A 25,123-nucleotide genomic window follows, 5' to 3' on the forward strand; every position below is an offset into this window, starting at 1 on the left:
GCTTTTGTGGAGAAGTCTACATGTGGGCTCCCTCCCAGCACACTGGGGACCGGGGTGGCCAGAGGGACCACTCATCCCCTGCTGGGGCCCGAGCACAGCTAGATTCTCTGCAGAGAGTGGGAGTCTGGTTTCAACAATGGGCAGTGACCGCCCCCATCAGAACCCACAGGCACCCCCACGCCCACCCCCGCCCGCAGGTGGCAAGCCTGGCCCCACCCCCAACCCCTCCCACTCCCCAGGTCTCCAGCTTCACCCGGTGTTGCCACTGTGAGGACGCTACAGATCCTTCCTCTTTTCGGTAAAAGAAAAGGTGGCAGTCTGACTTCCCTGTCCTTTTTAACCAGAGCACACGGTTTCCGTTCAAATATTAACAAATTCACAGCCAACCTGGGGGACCACTCCCCACCCCCAGGGTCCCTCTGCAGCTCAGGGGTGACGTGGAGACGTTCAGCTCTGCAGAGACACGGAGGTGACGGAGGTGCCGGAGGTGCGCGGGGCTGAGGAAACCAGCTGGTGAGGCAGGAGCGCCCCCTCTCTTCCCTGCAGAGAGCCACTCCCAGCCGCTAGAATTTCCGGAGGGGCCCAGGGCTCTGCGGGGAGGGAGCCCTCCACAGCACCCACTCAGAGGGGGCAGGGGCGGGGCCTTGATGCCCACCGACACCCCCTCGCTGGAGACGGGTCGGTCAGTAGACACACCCCATCCAGGAGCCCAACAACGAACAGGACGTGGATGTGGACGGGCAGCCCCTTCCTCCTTCCCTTGTGGGCGCCAAACCCAACCCTCCAGCCACAGCCCTCAGGGCGGACTGGACATTTAAAAAAATCCTGGTATGTACCTAGATTCCAGTTTTCCTACAGAAAAAAAAAAAAAATAGAAACCTTGAGTCTTAAACCTAGTTGCCACTGCTTTTCTTAACATGAAAATTTTTTTCATTCACTAAGTTTTGCTGTTTATTTGTTCCAGACTTTCTCAGTAACTGACACGAGGGAAGCACGCGCACAAACGCGGGCACTGGGGAGCATGTCAGCAAGTTCCGGGCGTCCAGCACGGTGCTGACCCTGCGAGCCCGCGGGCACACACTCCAGAAGGATCACCATCTACGCAGAAAAGACGATACACTTTTTTAAAATTTTTTATTTATTTATTTGTCAGAGAGAGAGAAAGAGCACAAGCAGGGGGGCAGCCGGCAGAGGGAGAGGGAGAGGCAGGCTTCCTGCTGAGCGGGGAGCCCGATGCAGGACTCGATCCCGGAACCTGGGATCTCAACCCAAGCCTAAGGCAGAGCCTTAACGGACTGAGTCATCCAGGTGTCCCAAAAAGATGATAAACTTACTTTCTGACCATGACACAGTGGATGTCAAAGAGAAGACATGATTAGTTATTGAATGAGGATTCCAGGACCCAACACTAGAAAAGAGAAAAACAATCCTCTGGACTGTTCTGAAGGAGAAGGGACCCAGAGGACACGGACGAAGGGGCCGGTCCTCAAAAGGGAGGACGGAAAATCAAGGGGGATGTGGTGACCCCCAAGGCCAGCCAGCATTCACTCTGTGCTCCAAGGGACACGGGACACAGTGAGGTGGAGACCGAATTCAGCAGGAGCCCCTGCCCTGCTCCAGACCTACCCCTGGGGCCTTCAAAAACTGCAATGAGCTAAAAATGCAGGACATGAATGTTTTCCTCTTTGTTCCACAGATTCAAGACAGAACCCAGCCCCATTCAGTGCACCTTGAGCACGTGAGAGGCTTCTCGAAGGGCCAAGCACTGTGGACCCCGCCCGTCCGAGTTTCTCTTGAACAGCAGCAGAGGATGCTCACCCTCTCTGGGCCCCAGTTTATTCCTCTGGAGATGGGAAAGGTCCCTGCACCCGGAGGCGGTGGCGGCGTGCACAGTGCTTGCGGTCGGCACGGCCCCGCAGGTCTCCAGCTCACATCCACGAGATGGTCCAGGCCGTGCGGCGGCCGGGCCGGCCCGCTGAGCTCACACCGTCAGCCTCACAGGCGGCTCACCCCGGCCTGGCTGAAGGCTCCAGCAGTCGTCCCGGGCGTGCAGGGCCTAGGGGCCGGTGGGGCCGTGGATGCAGGGTGGGGTCTGGCCGGGAGAATGGGACTGAAACAGCCGACGGAGGCCTCTGAGCACAGGGACTTGCTCTCCTGCAAGAAGCCCGGGGTGGACGCAGGCAAGTCCAGAGCGAGCTAAACCGGCTACGGGCTGGGACTAGAGGACGTGTCTGAAGCGGTCCCAGCGTGCTCTTCCAGAACCCGCCTTTCCAAGCAGCACTATCGTGACCACGGCCAAGGCCAGCAGCCAAGCTCCACCGTGCGTGAGCCAAGAGCTTTTCCCCTAACCACTTCAACCGCCCAGCAGGTGGCTCTCAGCTCCCCGTGGGGTCCACGGGACAATTTCCACCGTCCAGGGAGGCTCTACCTACTGGGGACCATGGAACAGGCCAGTTGGGAAACTCATGGGACTCGATGGTAACCTAAAGTGGAAGTTTTCCACCCAAACTGAGCAGCGGCTCTCAGACCACTGGAGAACCAGAGCACCCCTGACCCCCCCAGTCAGGATGCGCTGTCCCTCAGGTCACAGGCGGGAGCAGGGTTGCAGCACGCTCGGCCCTGGACGCTGCTCACATCGGGGCCTGGCGCGTCCTCACCCCAGGGCAGGCGGCCCCCTCACGGTCTCATCTCGGGCCCGAGGATGCACCCGCTGAGTGGGCTTGGCCACAGCTGTCCACAGCCATCACCATGAAGACACTCAGGACCACAGAAAACACAGGCAGGAAGGCCTCAAATCTGCCTTGTCACACACTTCTTTCCAGACCTGGAAGTGACTCACAAGAGAACCTCTTTGTGACCTTTAACACCATCAGTGCTTCGAAAACTCTGGGTCAGAGGCTGTGCAGAAAGAGCGCAGTGTCGGGAAGAATCCAGGCCCCCTTTATGGATCTTGCCTGGAACTCAGCACAGGGCCTTGAAGTCATGGGCCGGCCCTGCTCCAGGACACGGTTTTGCCAGGACTACAGGGGAGCGGCAGCTCTGCCCAAGGGCCCTCGTGACAAATCTTAGGAACTGCCCCACCGCGGGAAGCCAAGGGAACACAGCAGTGAGACCTCTTTTCCAGCCATTCCTAGTGAGAACTAGCCCCAAGGTCATGATGTTCAGGGCTGAGGTGTTTCTCGGTGGCCACTCCCCTTCCCTAAATCATCTAAGTTACCTAAGGACTGGTAGGGACTTCGCAAGTTAGAAAAGCTGAGGATAAACCACGCACCCTTGTCAAGACTTCAGTTAGGTGACCACAGGCCGACTGCAACAAAGACGTGTGCCGGGAGCAGGCGCGTCCACCCTGCGGAGACCGTCGCCTCCCGTGTGCACCTGCTGCCAGAGCCCAGGCCCCACACGTTGTGCACACGAACCCCAAGTACCTCGAGCTTGGATGAAGGTGGGGCATGACCCCGCACAACTGGAAGTAGTCAGGGAGCCCTGGCCACAAGGGAGCAAATTTGGAATCCTAAGACTTCTGGGGACTGGAGGTCACTGCAGTGACCTGCGGGTCCTCCACTCAAAGCTGAGTAGCACGGACGGTGTGAGCCGTGAGCGGCCTCAGGCACCCACCCTGCTGCCCCGCCACTTCCCAGGGAGGCCCAGGGAACAGGGCCTCCTCTCGCCTGCCCTGAACCGGAGACAGGTGGTCCCCCCGCCCTGGGCTCCCGGCTGATAGGTTTGACTTACTGACTCGATGGGCTCCTTCTAGGGGCCTGGGGCTCCTGTGGACCGTGTCGTGCAGAGGGCCGAGGGCAGCAGGGCCCCACCCCAGTCCATCAGTGTGGCCTCGCCAGCCCCATCCCACCTGCCCAGGGCCCTCCAGGGTGGTCACTGCTCACCTGGACCACCTCAACACCGCTTCCAGTGAGTGGCCACAGGGACATAGAAACCCTCTGGCTTCCTGTCACGGCTCCCCTCCCCCTAGTCTCGGCTTCTGCACCTGCTCCTGGCCAGTGCTCCACAGCCTCCTTGCTGTGCCACCAATGTGCCAGCTCCTTCAGGCCACTTGGTCCCAGCTCAAAGGCTTTCCAGTGGCCCTAGCCACAGACACACCTGTCACTCCGCCTGCAGCTGCTGTTCACAGCACTGACATGCCGCACAGTAGTTGCTTTCTGGGGTTCTCTGCAGCCTTGTCAGAATGTAGGTGCTGCATGTGGAGGGTCTTGTTGTGTCCTCGGGGAGCCCTCTGGAAACCCTTGGGGAAGGAGCAAATGAAAGGGCTGTCCCAGGACCCACGGTGGAAAGTTCTAGCACACACCCTCCCGGGGCCCGAGAGGCCGACACACGTGGTTCTGTCACTCACTGCTCTGTATGACTCCTTAAATACCTCCTCATAAACTCTAAATATGTTACATTTTAAGCTACATTTTGACTGCTTGGCTGTTTAAAATGTGTTCTTCTTAGGGGCGCCGGGTGACTCAGTTGGTTAAGCATTTGCCTCCTGCTCAGGTCATGATCCCAGGGTCCTGGGATCGGGATCATTGCTCAGCGGAGCCTGCTTCTCCCTCTGCCACTGCCCTGCCCCCTGCTTGTGCTAATTCAAAAAGAAAATTTTTGTGAAGTGCTATTTTTAAGTGATCTAATATGACCTAAGGGAGATGTAGAAGGAGCAGTTTCTCCGGAAAGCATCATCGGTGCCACAGTATCACACAACGGGCTGGTCGGACACGGCACATGGACGGTGTCACGTCAACGGTGTGAGGGACTCCCTCCCGGCTCAGAAGGTGAGCAAACCTAGGTTTCAGCTGCCGTTCCTCTGTACACAGCTCTGAAGTCCCCAAACCAAGGAGAAGGGAACTTTTCACTGCTCTGTTTGAGCTCAAGAATGTGAAGTGGTAGAGCCGCCCTTCCTCTTGAGTGGAAAGCAAACATTCCAACACAAACGCCACCTGGTTTCCAAAGTTTATTAAAAATCAAAGAATAGAAAAACTTTACATAAAAATATGTCAATTTTAGCTTCCACATTGTTGTCCACACACACACAAAAAATCGAAACATGATACCGTTTTGTTCACCGTGTAGCGCGCGACCACAGGTGGCCAGGCCAATTCATCCGGCTCGCCACGACAGGGTGGGGCGTGGCGCCTGTGTCTGTGAATCGAGCTTTAAAATGCACCCCTGTGGGACCCGCGGCCCGCAGGGGTTCCTTAATGTAGGGGGACAGTCAATATTGCTAATGTGTGGAGATTAGTACAGGCCTACGTATCAGTTTTTATAAATATTTCTTTATCAATAGATTCACAATTTAAATATCTTTAAATATTTTTGATAACTTTCAATCATCAAGAACTGCAAACATGTGCTACTCTCTTCTGGAAGGCCCCCTGGAGAAGCCACAGCCACAGCCAGGGGCCGGTCCCAGGGAAAAGCCGAGCCTCTGGGGGTCTTGGGGGAGAGCCCAGGACCCCGCCCCCAGGCCACACTCGAGCTCCCCGCTCCGCACATCCATCAGATGTCGTGGTAGTTCAGTCTCTTTGACTTGACCTTCTCTACTAGTGGACTTCAAAGACCAACCTACCTGTAGTGTTCAGCAGGGCCGGAACCCCCCATTTTAAAAACGGGAGGTCAGGTGACCTATGAGATGCAACTAACACCCAGGACAACTGTGGTGCTCCAAAAACCAGGGTTCGGCCACGTGGATATATTCTTGCTCAAAAGAAGGTAACGAAGACAGCGGCTGTCACGGCAGACCATACCTGCACACCACACCTGCACAGTGTACCTGTCTGCTCTCCAGGTCGCGCGCCGGCTGCTCCGGGCGGGCCCCGACCCCGGGCTGTGCCCTCCTGCGACGCGTTACAAATACTCCCCCGTGCACTGAGCAGCTGAAGTACTCTTCGTAGATTTGCTCTTAACAGAACGAACGCATACTACTACACAGATTCCTCAACGGAATCAACATAATTCCTTTCTCCACATTCCTAAAACTGGGTGCCCTTGTCCGCGCTGATGGTCACCGGACCCATCCTGGCAGGCTATGTGACTAAAACAAACCGAAGCACTTCAAAGTTCACATTTTTTTTTTTTTAAGATTTTATAATGTGACAACCCTTTCTCCCCTTAGAAAGTTATACTTCTGGCACTTTAAATGCTGGATTTGTTGTCTACTTGAAAAGAACCGAAAACCAAAATGTTAAAGGTCTGCGGTCAGAGCGAGACGACAGACAGGCCGGACGGCAGGGCCGGCGGGCAGCTGGTCAGAAGGCCTGGGAGCCGAGCCCCTGCAGGGAAGCGCGGGGCTGCTCGACTCCCCCGCCACGAACAGAGAGGCCTCGTGTCTGACCAAAAGAAAAACACAGAAAGAAACCCCGAGCCCCTCCCTCGCGGTGTTGGTAGCGGTGCTCCTCAGACAACCAGCCGACACGATGAACCCAACTTAGAAAATGCGACTCGGGAAAGGACCTAAGCTTGTTTAAAAAACCTCCTCCCTTAAATATAACTTATGTGAAAATATGAATTAAATAAAAATATCTGAGTTATTGCACAAATCATAAGTTTTCAATATTTACATAGAAAAACAGTTCTGAAATTTGAAAACAAAACGTGAGGGCAGTGACACAATGGCGACCTCCCAACCCGACCCCCTGGGGAAGGAGCGAGAACGGGGGCTGACCTCTGCTCCTCTGGCGGACGTGCCCTGGCCACACCCCAACCACAACGGACCCGGACCGGCCGCCGGTACCACAGGTCCCGGTCCAGACCTGCTCCGGCCCTGAAGGAGAAGCGTCCCGGGAAGGCAGACACAGCGTCCACGCTTAATAAGGCTTCACAGATGAGCACAAGGAGCTGTTCTTTCAGATGGACGTGACCACCACACGAGGGACATGCAGAGTGGTCAGCGGCGGGCGGTCCGAAGGGCCCGGGCCGACGTGCTGGATGCTGGTCTCAGTTCCCGGCTGGGCGCCGAGGCCGAGGGGAGGGGGGGGCGGGAGGCGCCATCAGGGGCTATTATCTGCTCAGACTGACGGGCAGGCTGTCCCTCGTGTGCGTGTGTTTTTTCCTCCTCCAGCCGGTGCGGTTGTACTGGTGGTGTCCTCGGTTGCCTACGGGGGGCCGCACGCCTCCACTGCCCACAGAGCTGTACGTGCCGCCCTGGCTGTGGTTGTGGGAGCCTTTCAGGGACAGCTTCATGCCGCTGTGCTGCTGGAGAGACAGAGAGGGACGGCAGCATGGGCGGCTGCCCTGGAGACTCCAGACGCCGCTGCTGGGGGGCTCGGTCGGGGGCAGCACGCCTCCATGTGCCCCAGCTGCGCCCTCCAACCCCCCCACCCACCAGGCCCGTGGACGGTGAGCGCGCACAAGGGCTGCACCCGACTGCCACGTGCAGTGTCCCGGGGACGGAAGGAGGAAGGAGCGCAGAGCCCCAAGCTTGCAGGGTCACAGGGACCGCTACACCTAGCAGACAGTACCGCGCCCACTTAGCGACCCGGCCGGCTCAGAGCGCATCCACACTCTCGCATCTGAAGCCGTGAGCGTCACACTCCCAACTGGTCCTGTGTGGGCACAGAACGTTATCTTCCCCGCTTCAGCTCTGACGTCGTGCAGACACACGCAGGAGTTCACGCCCAGCCGGCCGCACTCCGGCTCCCGCGGGAGGGACGCCGCACATGCCAGGCGGGCACTCAGGCTGCTGCTCTACCCGCGGCCTGGCGCGAAGCCCACCAGGAGAACACGGCCGCTTTCGGGAAGGGTGCAGAGCAAACAAGCAGCAGGGGGGGTTGTGCGGGAAAGCCAAAATGCATTAAGGAAGGTGCTTTCCCCTTCAAGGAGTTCTCTCGTGCCCGTCCTTCCAGCAGGCCAGCGGGAGACGCCCGGGGTGCCCTGAAAACCCCATTGTGACCCGAGGGGTGAATCCAAGGAGGAAAGTTCCCTGACTTAGCTCCAAATGAACACAACAATCTGGCCTTAATGACAGCTTCAGAGAGCCAACCCCTAAACATTAAAAACTTACCGACAAAATACAATCAGATAAGCAACAGAGAAATGGGCGACAGTCATCGAGGTCAGTGGCCCCAGTGTCGTCAGAGCCCAAGGGGACACAATTCACCTTCAGTCACTGCACCTGACTCCTACAGGCAAACATGGCCACAGCTCTCAGAAACACTCCGGCCCTTCAAGGGCACAGGGAATGAGCTAACAACCTGTTTTCCTACTCCAGAACGGTTGCTTGTGTGCAGACTCTGGATTTAGAGAAGCCACAAGGGCACCAGCAGATGCATTCACGGGGCCCCGCTGGAACCAAGAAAGCAGACCCCATGCAGGGCCCTTGCCCCGGGCGCCCAACACAAAGAAGAAGCCGGTGAAGCCACACAGGCCGGGCGGCACCGCGCCACGGGTCCCACCAGCATCTGTTCCTGACGTATCAGCCAGGTGTTTGGCATGGAAGTTAATTCAGTGGAAAAGGAAGACACATGCTTAAACTATATTTGAAAATAACTTTTAAAGTTTCATTCACCACAAAGAAAAACAAACAGGAAGCTGAACAAATTCCGTTTTAAATCACATCTCTGTGGAGCCCCATCTCTGGCGGAGAGAGCAGGAAGCCCTGGGCTGTGGACACCGGGCCCGGGCCAGGCGGGAGGCCTACCTTGTGATACAGGTGAGGGCTTGAGAGCGGGTTGGGAGACGCGGACGGAATGGCCGGGGAAGACATGTGGTGAACAGCTTTCAACGCCGGAGTTCCTTCAACGCTGACTTGTCTGCAAGGGACGGGGGCCACCCCCAGGGTCGGTGGAGGTATCGTAAACCTGGTCTAGGAACAGAAAGACCAGAGGCATCCATGAGGCCCCAGGCCAACAGAGGTCAGCGGTTTTCGTGCTGAGCCCCTGAAGGGAGGGTGCTGCTTTGGAACGGCCATTTGCAAACAGGCTCATTCACAGAGTCTGTGTCTTCCTCTAAGTTAAAGGCATCTGTTTTGCATCAGAAGCATTCCACACCCTGCAACGGCACTCCAACAGAGAGCAGGTCCAGTGACGCGAGTCGTAAAGTCTCGTTCATCACGAAGACCAAGCCACAGCTCAACAGATCAGTCCTAAGAGTAACACCTGCCTCTGGTCTCCGGACAGAGCGGAAACGCAGCCCCACCCGCAACCCAGGACGGGAGGCCGGACACCCGTCGAGGCAATGGCCCGTGGAGGGTTTCCAGCCCGCAGATGGGTGCCGCGGAAGGCTGGTCCCTCCCTGCCTCCCATCCCTCCGGCCCCGGGACTGCCTGTCTTTCTGCATCACGGAGCCCGCGGGCAGGGGTGCCGGTGCGAAGCTCTCTCAGACCTCCGGGACCTGCACAGCTCACCCCGAGGAGCCCCACGCATCTGCCCTCTCAGAGACTGGCTGCGGCGCCACCCCAACAGCAGTGGATGGAGCGGGAGCTGGGGTCTCCCGGGCGCTGCTCTATGGGGGCGACAGAGCCCACACACGGGGGGCTGGAGCCCATGCAGCAGGCTCTCTCCTCGGCGGGGTCTTCCCTCACCCGGGAGCCCGTGTCCCTGGGAAGAGCCAACGCTTGGGTCGGCTGGACTCATGCCCCTGGCTCTCGGGGCCCATGTCACCCCGAGCGGGGCACTCTGTCGTCCGCAAACTCCCAGGGACAGAGTGCCGGTGATATGCACGGCGGGCGTGTACTGAGCTGCTCCACTAGAAGCCAAGTTTACAGATTAGAAACAAAACAAGAAAGTGGGCCTTGAGCCTTGGCTTATGATGTAAATGATCTTAGCTTCAGCCTCACCCGCTGTTAGCAAAGTGACAGAGGGGACCAGGGTGCCAGCAGCGGCCTGTGACCAGCCAGAACCACACACACAGCATCAGGGAGACCACTGCCCCGGGCTCCAGCGTTAGGCTCACGCAGGACTGACACCATCCCCAAGGCCCGGGAGCCCCGTGAGAAGGCCCTCCCAGGGCAGAGCCCGATGACAGACAGGAATCTGCAGGTCTGCCAGCGCCCACATCTCTCTCTGCTCAAATTACAACCCACACCGCAGAGATGACCTTCCTTCACAGGTGAATTAACACAGGTTTTTACACATACATGTTCAATTATGTTTAACTATGGATACCACACTTAATATTTTTTAAATTATCTTTCAGGCTTCTAATTTCATCTAAGTTGAAAAAAAAGAACAGAGGACATATTCTATATACTGTCTAATAATAACTTGAGGAAGTCAAAGTCTTAGTGTAAACTTCTTGACAGTATAAATGTAGACACTCTGAGAGGAAGCAGGACGGTGGTCCTTTCCTGCCAGGGGCGTGGGGCAGGTAGTACCAGAATCCAACTGACGTGGCCCCAAGGACCACAGTCTCGGGCATGGTATCAGTCATTTTCAGAAAGATGCTCAACCCGGACCTTGTCTGAAGACCCCCAGTGCTCGAGAGCCACGAGCCCCCCTGGCACAAACACTGCACAGGGTGGTCCTCAAGGACACAGTCTTCTAGAGAATGACAGGAGTTAATTTGATCTGTCCACGAAGGACAAGGATGCCCTACGAGATAGGAATGTACCTTCTAAAGATTTCCGAAGATCTGTCTCTAATTCTATGGTACCAGGCGCCCCCAGAGCACCTGCACCAGCTCAGACGCGGTCCCCAGGGGCCCGTCTGGAGGAAGGGCATCGGCGCGCCGCATACCTGAGTGTTAGTTGTCATGACCAGCGTTCTGGAAGTGGCGGACTGAGGCTTGCCGCTTGGCATGGGCAAGGCGGTGGGGAGACCAGCCAGCAGGGGCGTCGGCGCTTGCAGACTGAACTGGTAAACGCTGGGTGTTGTGCAGGGCGGCGTGTCCGAGTCCTTGGAGTAGGAAAAACAACAGGGACAACCGTAGAGAGTTGTGCTGCTTCCTCATGACGCTGCCACAGAAGGGCACGAGCACATGGCCCGAGCCACTGAGACGCCCTCCCACCAAGTTCCCTCAGGGAACACGGGACAGACCCCTCACTTCAGCGCGTCACCCCATGCAAGCTCTAAAACGCTCTCCCAGGGAGTCGCTACAGCTGTGTGAGAGGCAAGGATGGGGTCCCCGACGGCCGGCAGAGGCTCGTGGCGGAGCAGGGGCCCCTCGGTGCTGTCTGGGGGGCTGCACAGACACACCCGGAGGGGAGGTTACGCACCCTGCGACGGACGCTCCCCAAGGGCACACTCACGATGTCACTCCCGGAAAGTGAAGACACTGAGGAGGCGGAAGAGCCGGACGAGAGCAGCTGGGGGCTGGGCAGAGACAAGGTCAGGCGCTGGCTGAAGGGGGACTCCGGGTCCCGGCGCTGGGGCGGATCCCCGTCGCAAGCACTTACTCGCTCTTTTATCTTAATTCTGTTGTCTGTGGGAACAACACAGCCCAGCTGAGCCACTTGCTAAGAGGACAGTCCCGCACACCCCGCCAGACAGCCTCCAGCCACAGGGGCCACCGAGCCTGGACACGTTGCTAACAAGACTCCCAAACTGATTTCTGATTTACCTAATTTACTTAATTTTAAAAATTGTACTTCTTGGGGCACCTGGGTGGCTCAGTGGGTTAAGCCTCTGCCTTCAGCTCAGGTCATGATCTCAGGGTCCTGAGATCGAGCCCCGCATTGGACTCTCTGCTCGGCAGGGAGCCTGCTTCCCCCTCTCTCTCTCTGCCTACTTGTGATCTCTCTCTGTCAAATAAATAAATAAAATCTTTAAAAAAAAAATTGTACTTCTTTCAGTTATTAGACAACCTTGAGATATGTCTAGAACAACCTGGATGTGTAAACAGTTTTCAACTGTAAATCTTAGGGACTCTGCAGCAGGGTACACGTCTCTGGGGAGGCTGGGGCAGGGAGCGCTGTGCACACCGGGTGTCATGGGCACAGCACCAGCCCGGGGGGGGTGGAATCGCTCCAAGACTCTTTATGCAGACTCCATGTTGAAATGTTACTATTTCGGGGGCACCTGGGTGGCTCAGTGGGCTAAGCCTCTGCTTTCGGCTCAGGTCATGGTCTCAGGGTTCTGGGATTGAGCCCCACATCAGGCTCTCTCTGCTCAGTGGGGAACCTGCTTCCTCCTTTCTCTCTGCCTACTTGTGATCTCTGTCTGTCAAATAAATAAAATATTAAAAAAAAAAAAAAAAGAAAGAAATGTTACTATTTTCAATTCTATGCTAAATAAAATGCAATAGGAAAAGGAATTTCACCTGTTTCTTTTCACATTTTTAATGCAGTTACTACAGGAAACTTTAAAGGTCCGTGCAGGGCAGGCACTATATTCCCACTGCTCTAAATCTCCCAGCTAGAAACGCTTACGGAAGACGAGGCCTTTCCTTAGAGGGAACAATGAGCACCGAGGGACAGAAAGACACTCCGAGGGATAGAAAGACACTCCGAGGGACAGAAAGACACTCCGAGGGACAGAAAGACACTCCGAGGGACAGAAAGACACTCCCGCGTCAAGGCATCAGAAGCTCAAGAGTAGCGCGGCCGGACGAGCTCTCACCCGGCTCAGGTGCCGGGGGGGCCTTGCCGCCCCACTTCTCCTTGATCCACCGCCGGTAGTCGATCACCTCCTGGGTCACTTTGATGATTCTTCCTAGAGTACTGCAGAGGGACAGCGGGGGAACCAACGTGCTGCAGAGCGGCTGCAGAACCCACAAGCCCTTCTGACCAGCTCTTTTATATTTTCAACAACATATCACTTTGTCAACAAAAAATAAGAAAGCCAAAATAATTTTACAAATTGTGTTCTGATTTCTGATGCCGGAGCCCAAGTGCCCTCTGAGATCACACTACAGAAAAAGTGGGTTCCCTTACACAGATGTCCTTGAGCCTAGAGCCGGCTACTACAGAAGATGGCTTCAACCCTGCCATGAGCAGGAGAGCACCCCCCAACCCCGCCCAGCACCCACGAAGGTCTGGTACCAGCAGACGGTGCCGAGACTGCGGACACCCGGCACAGAGCCCTGCCGGAAAGCCCCGCTGAGTAGGCAGAGGCACAGAACCCACCGAAAGGCGGTGAGTGCGAGTGCCGGGATCCCCGTGCTGCACAGCGCCCGCCGCCTCTCGCCACCATCTTCCTCTTCCTCCTTTCCACGGGCCCTCACTCCCTCCCTCCGCCCGCCAACCCCGCCACCTCCCAGCCACTCTGCAAGGATTTCTCACTGCCAATAAAAGTGCACACTGCACAAGTGAGCTCAAACGCAGAATGAGGGGCTGGTCTGCAGGAGAGACGCGGGGCGGTGGGGGGCGGGCGGGGGAGAGCGCGGACCCATGTGTACTCTCCCTTTAAGCTCATCATGTGCGTTTTGAGAACAACCTGAAGAAAAAGCGTCACATTCCAAAGTGGGAAAAGGCCAGAAATCATTTCCCCAAAATAAAATGCCCTGAAGAAATGGCGGACAACCCCCAAGTAAGAACTTTTCAGTGCTCAACCACGGATGAACCAAACGCGGCCCTCCTCACCGGTCATCGCAAGTTCTACTAGAATGTCCCAGAATGGTGCGTACTGGTATACACATTCTACGCCTACATAGTAGGATGTACACAAAATGTACTATGAATGGCGCACCCATCCATAACCCTCATGGAGGCCAACAACCGAGGCCGGCAGCGCCCCCGCCGCACAGAGGAAGCGCCCCCGCCCCCCCCCCCGCACAGAGGCAGCGCCCCCGCCGCACAGAGGCAGCGCCCCCCCCCCCCCGCACAGAGGCGGAGGCAGGCAGCTGCCAGGCCACCCGGGCTGTGAGCCCAGGTAGCGACACATGACCTGCATTACCTTTCCGAGTCTCTGTTGGGATAGGACCTCGCGAGGGGCGACACGGCGTGACTGAGGACAATGTAGGCGTAGTCGAACACCTGCTTCACCTGCATGGCCCCGTATGAGCTGCGGCCAACGTCGTTTCCTGAGACAGAAAGGCAGCTGTGAGACCCTGCAGACACCAGGCCCTTCGTCCAGACCTGTGTGATCGTCCCAGTTCTTCTGCAGTGGGCCCTGGCCATGGACACACTCCCTGACCACACGAGAGAGCCAAGGCAGCAGCCTCAGTCCTAGTGCAGCCGTGCCGACAGGGCGTGCACTGCAGCGGGCCCCTGGCCCGGGCACCCTGCAGCTCAGTCAGCACCCGCCGGACCTGCAGGAAGAGAATCCTTCAGGGCAGAACGCACGAGGCCTCCTTGGGACCAGATGGGTGGCAGATCGGATGAAGCCACCGTCACTGCAGTCACCAAGTGAACCCCAGTCAAGGAACGTTTAATAACAGCACAGTTTGGGATTTTAATTCACATGAACTCATTCTTCACAATTCAAGGAAGCAGAATGTTCTAGAAGCCATTCTGAGGACTGGAATTTTCTCTTTTCCAGGTCTGACACTATAATCCAGTGATAACGTGGGCTTTCGTTTTTCAAGTACATTTAAACAGACACTGAAGACACTGGAATCCCTGTAATTTAACTGATCAAACACAGACAAACGGATGTGAAAATACGTTCCTCTGCTGCTGGGAAAAGCCAGACTGAAAAAACATCCGTCGGTCCTGCTACTTGTGAACAACAGGACCCTCAGTAGTTTCCTGCCACAAGATTCTTAAGAAGTGAATTTCATACTCCAGCAGCCATGAAATGAAACAAACAAAAAAATCCATTAAATTTAAGCACATTAAAAATATATATAGAAACGGAATAACAAAAAACACCAAATACAGATGCAAGGGACAAACTTGGGCAAAAAAAAGCGGAGCATGACAATGGAAAAGAGGCAGGATCCCACAAAGTCACTAGGGACACAGCCGGGCAGACACACGGACAAAGCATGTGAATGTGCACAACAGGAAGACAGGTGCAGTGCACCTGGGGCGGAAGGTCTCCACCACTTTTTGTCACCTGTCACTGACGTCATCACCAACAGTAACAACAGTGTCTCACATACTAGATGCTCAATAAGTATTTGTGGACTAGATAAATATTTGCTTCTCCTCACTCATCATTAAAGAAATGCAAACTTGGGGCAGCTGGGTGGCTCAGTGGGCTGAGACTCTGCCTTCAGCTCAGGTCATGGTCTCAGGGTTCTGGGACTGAGTCCCGCGTCGGGCTCTCTGCTCAGCAGGAAGCCTGCTTCCCCCCTCTCTGCCTGCCTCTCTGACTGCTTGTGATCTCTTGTCAAATAAATAAATAAAATCTTAAAAAAAAAAAAGAAATGCAAACTCAAGGCACATGTATGTTGCATGGATCTATCGGAGCAGCGAGGATTATAAAGACCAACCCTAATGAAGGCGGAAGGCGTGCCCTTCGTTATGCTCCTGGGAGTAGAACTAGGGAAACCAGACACCACCTCGGGACGGCCAATGCAGCAATTCGCACAATAGAACATGCCATCCACACACACGGAGGGGATCTAGAAGCTGTTCTGAATTAAAAACACAAGTCGCAAAACTGTATGTATTACATGATCCATTTAACTAACAAGACTGCAATAAATATTAATATCCATGTAGGAAAAAAATGGAGAAATGCACATCAGAATGGAAGGGGACTGTGGTCTACTTTGCTTTTCTGTGATATACTTTTTGGAAGTGAGTGGTTTATGATGAAATGTAACAAATACCTTCCTAATCAGAAAAAATAAACTTTTATTCCTTAACTTTTATTTTCTACATTTTTCTGGTAAATTACAGAACATAAACACATTCCAACTTTATAAGAAGTGAACCAGAAGACATTAAGACACTTCCGAAGGTGTCCCATTAACTGTCAGGACAGCGGGAACACGCACCGAGGCAGAGGAACCTTGGCTTGGGAATCGCAGACACCGGCTTCCCTCCCTTGCGCCGGCCGCCAGCCAGGCCCCCGGCTCACAGCCAGTGAGGAGCAAGGCACCCTTACCAGGCAGCAGAGGGTCCTCAATGCACAGCATCGACGGTCTGTACCCACTGGTCATGGCTTTCATGATCTCTTCTTTGGCGATATAGGCACCTCCTTCTTTTATTCTAATACCAGTTTTCAAGTAATTAAAATTTCTTCCATAGAGTTCAAAAAACTCTACAAGAAGCATTCCAAGGTTTTCATCGGCTCTCCGGGCATCGATTCTCGGATGCAACTGGAAAAGCAACAGACCCCACATTTGGACTCAAGTCACTTTCTGAAGACTGCATGCAGCGAGGTCCGCTACCTCATGGCTCGGCAAGGACACAGCCCAGCGCCGCCTGCTCACTCACCGCGTCCTTGCGGGCGCTCCGGGCGACACCCGGAGGCCCCCGCGCAGCCTGAAGGCCTTAGTACACAGTGCTGGAAAGAAAGAAAACCTCTAATCTGGATTTTTTATTACATTTTAATTCTCTGAAACTCATCATCCATTGAGGGTCTTCCTACTGACACAGACCTCTGACTAACAAGTCACCCAAAATGGATCACTAAGCAGACCGTATTCTCCACAATTTAGAGTCAACTAGACATCATGTTATAGGTTCTAACCTTAATCCCATTATTCAAGACAACCCACAGAGGGCAGTATGAGACTGACCGGTGTCAGTGTGCCGGAGAGGAGAGATTAATTTTTAACTGTGGACAGGTGATGAGGATTGTGTCATCATATTCACACCAAATTTACATCCCTGCTTGTCACACTGATTAGTGCCGGCCCCAGTTCAGTGCCACGTTTTCTTCAAGCAGGTAATGGACCTGTTCTGAACATCGGCCTCTGTCTGCGGACATCGTCCTGACCCAAGAGGCCCACAGTGCAGACCTGTGCAGCCCATGAGGACAGCCACAGCCATGGGTGGCTATTTCTACTTAAGTTAATTAAAACAAATTAATTAAACACTTAGTTGGCTGGCCACAGGACAAGCGCTCAGTCGGCACGTGTGGCTTGGGGTCCCTGCTGGCCTGTGCAGACCCAGGACACGCCAGAGGCATGGGAAGGTCTAACGGACAGCGCAGGTCTGGATACTGACGGTCACATCCAGGGGAAATCACAGCTCCTGACGGAAGCAGGAGGGCTGAGAACTTACAACTCACAACGCCCTGAGGAGAGGCACCTCCTGACGCTCACCAGTATTTCTAGGGTCCACAAGCACTGTGGCTTCTGAGGATCTGCTCGGGCAGGACAGTATTCTCACTTTTGCCTTCTAGTCAAACACCCGAGAGCTGGCCGGTGCAAGGCTGGGCCCTCTTACCTCAGTGAGTCAAGAAAGGCACTCAGACGCCACGACAGGCACAGCTCTAAGGCAGGACAGGCCAGGCACCGAGGGGCGAGCCAGCCAGCCACTCTGCGTGGGAGCTTCCGTGGGGTCATGGGACTGCTGCCAGGACCCCATGGGGTAAGGACACAGGAGGCACTGAGGCCAGTGCCCAGCACCATAGAAACAAGGGGCAGGCATAACAAGGCTACTGAAATAATTCAAATCAGGAAAAACATGAAGAAATATTTAGTTCAAAAGAAAATATCCAAAAATTAGGGAAGCATGTCTCCAAGGGTAGCATCATGGAGGAAAACACGGAAGGCAAAGCAATGTGATTAAATTGTAAGAAAACAGGTGCGGGGATTCTGTTTTCACTATTCCTCCAGTATTTCTGGCAAATATGCGCCACAGAAGTCAAAATAATGAGGCGGCGTGACCGCGACCTCCATCAGCAGTATTAACGGGAAAGAGAGCTGAATTTGGACATAAAACCCTAAGCACAATCACAAATACAAAATTAATGACAAACGTGGAGAAACAGCTAGAATATACAGGAAAGATTTCATGAAAAACAGAATATCCTTCATTCAAGAAAATATAAATGGGGTTAAGGTTTCCATTAACTCAGAAACTATTTTATATGTTAAGTAACTAACATGTAAGTAAGTGTATACATATATTAAATGAAACTATTTTATATGTCAAGTAAGTATCAACATCACAGCATTTAATACTTCTAGATAGGTTTTTCTATTGACAGGTTGTCCCACGGTACTCAATAAAATAAGGACAACATAAAATTTGAGACAAAATATTTATGTCTTGTCAATCTGAAAAGAAAGGCTCTCTCCTCAGCAATTTTTTTTTTACCATATGTGTTTCCTAATTTTTTTTCTGAAACAAATTTTTCATAAATCACAGTCAGTAACCAAGAAAATCAGTTTTTTATTGTCCATCAAGACATGAAAGTCTCTCCATGGACAGTGTCCTCAAGTTCAGACCGGCGTGAGCCTGACGAACGGGACGAGGAGAGCCTGCCCCCCTCAAACTGTGCAATCAACTATGACAATGAGCTGTAAAGGAGAGGAGGAAAGAAGTACCCATCAAAATAGTTGTATGGTGACAATCAGATGTCAGTTTCTCTAACACAAAGCAGAAGCGTGCAGAGCCAGGGCAGCGGGAACCCCCGAGGCAATGGCTTCACAACATCAGGGGAGAATGTGCAGCGTGCCCCCATGTAAGGCTGCAGAGAGAACGCACACTCACCTGTAGAAAACTAATGGCCATTAAAATTAGGCTGTATGAGCTAATTCCACCTGTAAAAACTTCATTCAGGTCCCTCTGCAGGAGGAACTGTTTCAATACTAAAATCAAGTAAGGCAGCAATGAATATTTCTGTAAATTAAAAAAAAAAAAAGAAAAAAGATCAGTTAATATACCTTTAAGGATGTGTCACATAGCAAACTTCACATAGTAGAAAAAAAAGCTTTCTCAATCCTCTTACCACCTAGAAGGCTCTAGGCCCATCATCCTCAATTTTTAGGTGCCTGAGAATTAATTGTGTGAAGACTTGCTAAGTCCCCCCGGGAGCCACATCCCAGGTCATGGCTCAGCAGGGATGAGGCTGGAGGAGCTCCTCCCCAAAGCAGAGCTCAGGGAGAAGGAAAGGTGTGTTTTCCTTCCGATTAGTTCCCGAGGCCTAGCTAGCTCCGTGACAGGTGCAGGCTGGGGGCAGGAAGGAGAGGAGGGGATGAGGCCGTGAGCCAGGAAGGTCCTGGAACCGATGCGCAAAACTCCAATGCCCAGAGGCCCCCAGGAGAGGAGCGGGGGGGGGGGGGGGATGGTACAGCTCATGAGGCAGGAAGCCACGAGCAGAAGAACACGGACAGCAGCTGAAGGTAAGAAGCAAATGGAGAGGCTGGCGAAGAGGGCTGGGGGCCAGTGGAAGCGTCTGCTGTTTTCATGTTCTGCTGGGCCCAGAAGTTAAGGGAAGCAGTTTAGGCGGACAAGCCTGCTGCTGCACAGTTAAGGGAAAAACTGAAGGAACAAGGTCCTTGAACCTGTGGGAAGAGGCAGTATCCACATTACGATGCTGAGGTTGCCTCTGTAAAGGATTTCATCCCTTTCCCTAAAACAGGAGCGAAAGACCATCTACTTAACTGGACCACACACTTGGTCCACTAGCCTCCATCGTTAGGCACTGAGATGATCCAAAGTAAGCCAACTATATCACGATGCATTCCACTTCCAATAAACTTAACTCGCAGATCAGGCACACTGAGCTCTCGGGATGGTCATTTTGTAATCATGAGAAGAGCATTTTCACAAACTCTCTAAAATAACACTCAACTTTGTGGTTAGCCAGGAAAGTAAATCTACAAAACAGCTACATAACTTCGGTGTATCTCTAGAAATAATACTGCAAGATAAATAATTCAACTGTAAGTCTTTATCATTAAAGACTATTGTTCAGTTTAAAGTCCCATAAGATGCCCAACCTAACAGGTCCCCGTTCTGACAGTGCTAACTCGCCGGCGACAGCACCTTCATGTAATTCTTGATGAGCTCTGCTGCCCGGACCCCAGTCTCCATGTTAAAGCTGATGTCCACTTTAACTTCAGTCTCCTGGTCTGTGAGTTTTATTATCGGTACCTGCGAAGAGTTAATTAAAAAAAAAAAAAAAAAAAAAAACTAAGCTTTAATGGCCAACATTCACTGCAGTCTGGCATCAAAATGTTTCCTATGTTGTACACAGAGGTTTTTTTTCCTAACTCACGAAAGGGCTGAGAGATCATGAACCCCAGACTTTAAAAAATGAGAAGAAAAGGGACTTTTGCCAGGGTCGGCCACCTTAGTCCTGGCACCCAGGCCCCTGCCCCACCCCGCAAACAGTTAGGGTTTACCTCTGCCCAGCCCTCCTGGACAGACTCAAAATCAGCCACTATCTGCGGAAAGGCCGGGGCTCCAGGAGGACAAGCGAAGTCCCTAACCCCCCAGTTCTAACCCCCCAGGGGTGCCTGATGATGGAGCAGGGCGCCAGGTCCCCAAATGACGTTTGCAAGAATTTCTGAAAACGCTCAGATCAAGTTTAAAGCCAGTTTTTCAATTGGGTTTTGTGCTAATGTTTCTCCAAACAATTCTACACTAAGACAATTAGTGTTTTCACGAAGACAATTTAACTAAAAAAACAAACAAACCCAAACCAAAAAACCACTTCCCTGTAAAACCAGAGAATAAGAAGCTATTTTGGAAATATTCTCATCAAAAAGACAAGGTGCTCAAAACCAGCCTCACCGAAGCCGCCCCAGCAGCGACAGAGGCCACACTCCTCCCGACCCCCACACAAAACTCTTCCCTGAACAAAAGGCAGGACTTTATTCCCCTCAGCCTCCAAGGAATGGAAAAGGACGTTCTCTGACCAAAACGAGCGAGGTCTAATTAGAGGTTTAGGACACCTCACAGAATCCAAGGTGGCAAACTACAAAGGACACACTGTGACAGGGATGGGCAGCGGGCGGTGACAGCGACTCCTGGAGATCACCAGGACCGCCAGGCACAGTGAGCCCCAGGCAGTGTGGTCTAGGAAGGCAGAAAAAGACGCTTTCCCAAGCATCTTACCACGAACTATTTCAGAAGAAGCCCAAGCCTCCACAACATACTACCTCCCTCGTGAAGAACTCCTGTCCCCATCACCACTGGGGACCTTCCTCTCCGCGCTCACTGAGTGCTTCCCCGAAACCACTCCTGGTGATCACCTGCCCCCGCACACTCTCCTACATACTCCCAGGTTGAACCCCAGATCCTAGAGATTACTAACAGTGCCACAATACTTTTTTTTTTCAGTGGGTGTTCAATATACACAACCTTTCTTCTTAAACACAGCCGTCACGCTGGGCTCCGGGGCCCCGAGCCAGATGATGTGGAGGCTGCCCGGCGCAGAAGGCTGCCCTGCAAGAGCTCGCAAGGAGAGAAAGGAGCAGCGGAATACCAGGGCGGCTCAGTTGCCCTTACGTCTCTCTCTGCTGCACCCCTGGCAGCAGAGCAGACGGTGTGGTGTCACTGCAACACCTACCGGACGCGGTCTGTCCTCCAGAATGCTCTGGAGCCCAGGACAAGCAGGCCTGGCCTCTTCACCTCTCTCCGTCTAAAGCAGGATACCTGGTCAGAGACAGCCATCACCTCATTCTCTCCGAGAAGCCAACACCACGGGACAAACGGCAGAGCCCCGAGAGGACAGGGCTCCGGGATTTAATCGTGACCACAGAGAGGGCAAGTGACTTCATTTCCGAGCCGTCTCTAATCCTGGACTCCGAGAAACCTCAACGAGTACACGTCAAAGGACCCTCATCTTCCAACTTCTCCCCAAGATCAAAGGTTTTTATACGGGTAAAATTCTGAATGAAAGAATAGGCAAATTTTGTTTCTTAAATATAACTTGGCAGTGGTAACCAACTTTCTGGGCAGACGGCATGCTTTCACCATTCAACTACGTGTGCCTGAAATGGCAGCCCTGAACGCGTCTTTTTTTCACAGTCCTAATCAAAGTCGATCAATCGTATTTTAGCGCCAAGGGCAGTGTGATGCTCTCAAGCCTGCAGTCACTTGGGGCGTCATGAAATACGTTCTCGGCTAGTGATCCCAACATTCTAAACAAATGCAAGTGCATTTATATCAGCAGGAGAGAGGTCTCCTGTCCACAGCCTAAGCTAAAGCCGCAGGCGAACCACACTGCCGGCAGGTGTGTGAGCGCCCACGCGGGGCTGCGGGCCGAGGCCCCACACTTACTGTAGCTTTGTCAAGGACTTTGATGGAGCACGGCTCGGCCACGTTGTGCTTCCGCAGAGCTTGCTCCAACAGCTGCAGAGGAGGGCGCTCCCACTTTCCAAAGACCACTAAGTCGATGTCACTGGACGGAAGAACAAGTGAGTGTGAAGGCTCGGCTCACATCACTCCCCAGGAACACGCACATCTGGGGCGGACCGTGCCACGGCGTGCACACACCCAGCTCTTCCCAGGGCCACACACACACCCCTGTGAAGCACGCCCCTCTGAGGGAGGGAAGGCGCACTTCCTGAACTACTGGAAGCAGAGACGGAGAGCCGAAAGGCTGAGTCCCCGGCACCCCCAGGGAATCGAGGAGGTCCGGATTGAAAACCGCTGCCCCTCTGAGGCGCACTGGCTCTTTCCTCCTCCTGTGCCGTCTACACGGCATCATGCCTGCTGACCTGGGCTTCCTGGGCACCTGGAATCTGGTCAGTTCCCTACTGGCCCTGCTAATGCCGACCCCAAGTCCTGAGACGACAGCCTCTGCAGTCCAAGTCGTTAAGAGTGGGCGAGGAGACCACAAGCTCTTAGCAAAACAAAGCACATAAAATGGATCTGGGTGCCGAGACCGCGCCTGACACGACGACACCGCAGAACAACTTTAAGACGCGATCTTGTTGGATGTTTTTCAATTAAAAAAGACAAAATACTACTTAAATAGAATTTTGCTTGAATCTTCATTAAAACGGAAGATCAATTTTCAAAAACCTATCGAAAACCGGCAGAGCGTCTTCCACCGCATTTTCTTCCGGTGACGCTCCCGCGGGTCTTCACATTTCTGGGGCCCGCATTTTTGCACGGTACTTCAGTACTGAGTGCAAGAGAAAACTACATTCAATTATCCTAACACTACATTCAGTTTCACGTCTTGCAATTCTTCCTCTGTACTCCAGTCTTTTCCTTTAGCTCCCATTTCTAGCCTGAGAAACCTACTTGTAGCCCTGACACACACGCAGATGGGCCCACCCCAAGCGCGCGGCAGCACGAGCAGAGCGGCTCGGCCGGGAACCCACCTGGTCGGGAGGTAGAGGCCTGTGCTGAAGCTGCCGAATATCTGCACCTGGAAGGGAAGCGCGGCCGCGTCACTGCACCGGCTGCCACTGTTGAGCCCCTGCTGTGCCCTGGCAGGCCACACGCCCACGCTGGGGCCAGACACACCTGCCCTGCAGCTGGGGCCGGAGGGCGGGGGTGGGGGGGCAGGGTGCAGCAAAGCCCCACCAAGCAAAATCCTCTTTGCCCGCCCACTAAAGACCTACCCCAAGAAGGAATGTTTAAAAACTCGGGTTAAGAGATGAAACAATTATTGGCCTTTCCCAAAACTGCTAGAAGTGGACAATTTTCAAACCTGTAGCTACGGTGCAGAAGTCGGGCTCTGCCCCAGGGCACCCAAGATCACAGACAAAGATGCGGAGTGAAATCACAGGAGAGGAAAGGAGTGAAGGGGCTGCCCCTGCCCGCTGGGGGCACACAAGCCCTCCCAGCCCAGCTCGTCGTCCCTCACTGGGTGGTCTCCAGTTACGTCACCACCAGCAGGGCAGGCTGACTGTTCAGGGAGCCCTGGACCGTCCTCAGCTTGGTCACAGGACACAGGTCACTGCCTATGCCAAGCACCCCACGTGCCCACGACCCCCATCTCAAGGCACACACGTTCATGCACAGTAGAAGTGCGAGGTGAGGGAATTCTTCCCAGTTCTACAAAAAGGAACGTATGCTACGTTGCATAATGAGGACAAGGGGTAGAATTTCTAACCTCAAGGGGAGCTGAAAAGAACGGTAATCACACTACTCCAGAAACAAATTTCCCTCGGCCCACGGTCCCCACACTCACCCAGAGCGCGTGTGAAGCACGGGTTGTGCCCCCGCCCCCCGGCAGCCTCTCGGGAAGGTGCGAGGCAGGGCCTGGGAACCCGCGGGTGCCACCCCGCCACCCCCCCCCCGGGCCCTCAAGGGCCAAGCCAGGGACTCAGGGCCAGGGACACCCTAGGAGCCCGGGCCCTCGCTATCCCTGGTGTGACCCAAGTGCAGTAAAGAGTGACCCACGTCAGCCGCTGGCCAGAGGTCTTTAACCACGGTTTCGATCCGCTTCACCACCTCCCGTCTCATGGCTGCTTCTTCAGGACAAGGGGACATGAAGTTATAAAAGTCAATGATTTCCTCATGAAGTCTGGAGGACAAAAGAGAAAACACACTCGAGTTACTGTTACAGCTGAGCACGTGCTGCGCAAGAAACACAACGGCTCTTCCTCCCACCACGAGCCCCAGGCTAGACAGGAGCCCCACGGCGGACCCCCCCCCCCGAAACCCCCAGCAGACCCCCCAGGGTGCCCCCGACAGACCCCCCCCACAGCCAGCTCGCTGCGACGGTGCAGACCCACAGGCCAACCCTGCCAGCGCCAGGACGGACACTGCTCTGGGCGCTGAAAGCTGCATCCACCATGGCCACGGCGGGGCCCGCCCTAGGAAGCCGAGGACATCCCATTTCTGGAGGCCAGAGCGGGACCCTGCAGGCCACCAAGCCCCCCAGGGCTACCACTCAGCTGTCCTCTCCTGAAGGCACCAGCCACCCAAGGAGTCTCCACTCCAAGGTGGATAGGGCCCTCTTCGGAACAGAGCTCCAACAGTAGCATTCCCACAAGAGGGAGATGAGAGCCGCCTCGCTGGCACTCAGCCTCCCCCTAACCTCAGGAGCCACCTCTTGCGCCCTCCACCCACCCCAGGCGAAAAAGGCCATCCTGGGGCAGGCCGGGCTTGTGGAGTTCACTTTCAGGGCCAAGGATCTACAGCGAAGACTCCTCCTGGGAGAAGCAAAGACCCTCATCCCCAGTCAGTCTGAAAGATAAATTCTAGGGGCCAAGTAACCAAATCCTGGGAATTAAGACAAATCGAATTCACCTGTTTCACTCTGTTTGATTAATAAAAGAGAAGACAAAATAAAATTTGCTCAATAATAATACAATAATGTTAGCTCAACAGCTAGCAAAATAGTTCGCATACCAGAAGGGAATACTTCTCAACAGGACAATTAATGTCCAGTGACAAAGGCAAGGGGCCTCCTATCCCCTCACATACTCTACTGGCCCTTCTGTCTCACCTGAAGTGCTGCCCACACCCCGAAAATCCACACAGAGCCACCATTCC

The 25,123-nt window shown here is 54.0% G+C and overlaps 1 protein-coding gene across 4 annotated transcripts in view; it reads right to left on the reverse strand.

Annotated features, from left to right (window-relative positions):
- Positions 1-6,521: 6,521 nt before the first annotated feature.
- TENT4A (terminal nucleotidyltransferase 4A) overlaps positions 6,522-25,123 on the reverse strand; it is a 45,424-nt gene continuing 26,822 nt past the window's right edge. For 3 of the 4 annotated variants that reach the window (XM_032337807.1, XM_032337803.1, XM_032337808.1), the window contains 12 exons: positions 24,026-24,149; positions 22,999-23,045; positions 21,947-22,067; positions 19,706-19,813; positions 18,428-18,556; positions 15,867-16,080; positions 13,764-13,890; positions 12,489-12,589; positions 11,180-11,352; positions 10,668-10,826; positions 8,633-8,797; positions 6,522-7,188 (listed from right to left, as the gene is read on the reverse strand). In XM_032337807.1, coding sequence (XP_032193698.1) covers positions 6,994-7,188; positions 8,633-8,797; positions 10,668-10,826; positions 11,180-11,352; positions 12,489-12,589; positions 13,764-13,890; positions 15,867-16,080; positions 18,428-18,556; positions 19,706-19,813; positions 21,947-22,067; positions 22,999-23,045; positions 24,026-24,149 — 1,663 coding nt within the window. In that variant the 3' untranslated portion in view covers positions 6,522-6,993. The remainder of the gene's footprint in view (positions 7,189-8,632; positions 8,798-10,667; positions 10,827-11,179; positions 11,353-12,488; positions 12,590-13,763; positions 13,891-15,866; positions 16,081-18,427; positions 18,557-19,705; positions 19,814-21,946; positions 22,068-22,998; positions 23,046-24,025; positions 24,150-25,123) is intronic. The other variant, XM_032337806.1, reaches the window with a different exon arrangement.

Source organism: Mustela erminea, chromosome 3 (assembly GCF_009829155.1).
Source record: "Mustela erminea isolate mMusErm1 chromosome 3, mMusErm1.Pri, whole genome shotgun sequence".
Lineage (NCBI taxonomy): Eukaryota > Metazoa > Chordata > Mammalia > Carnivora > Mustelidae > Mustela > Mustela erminea.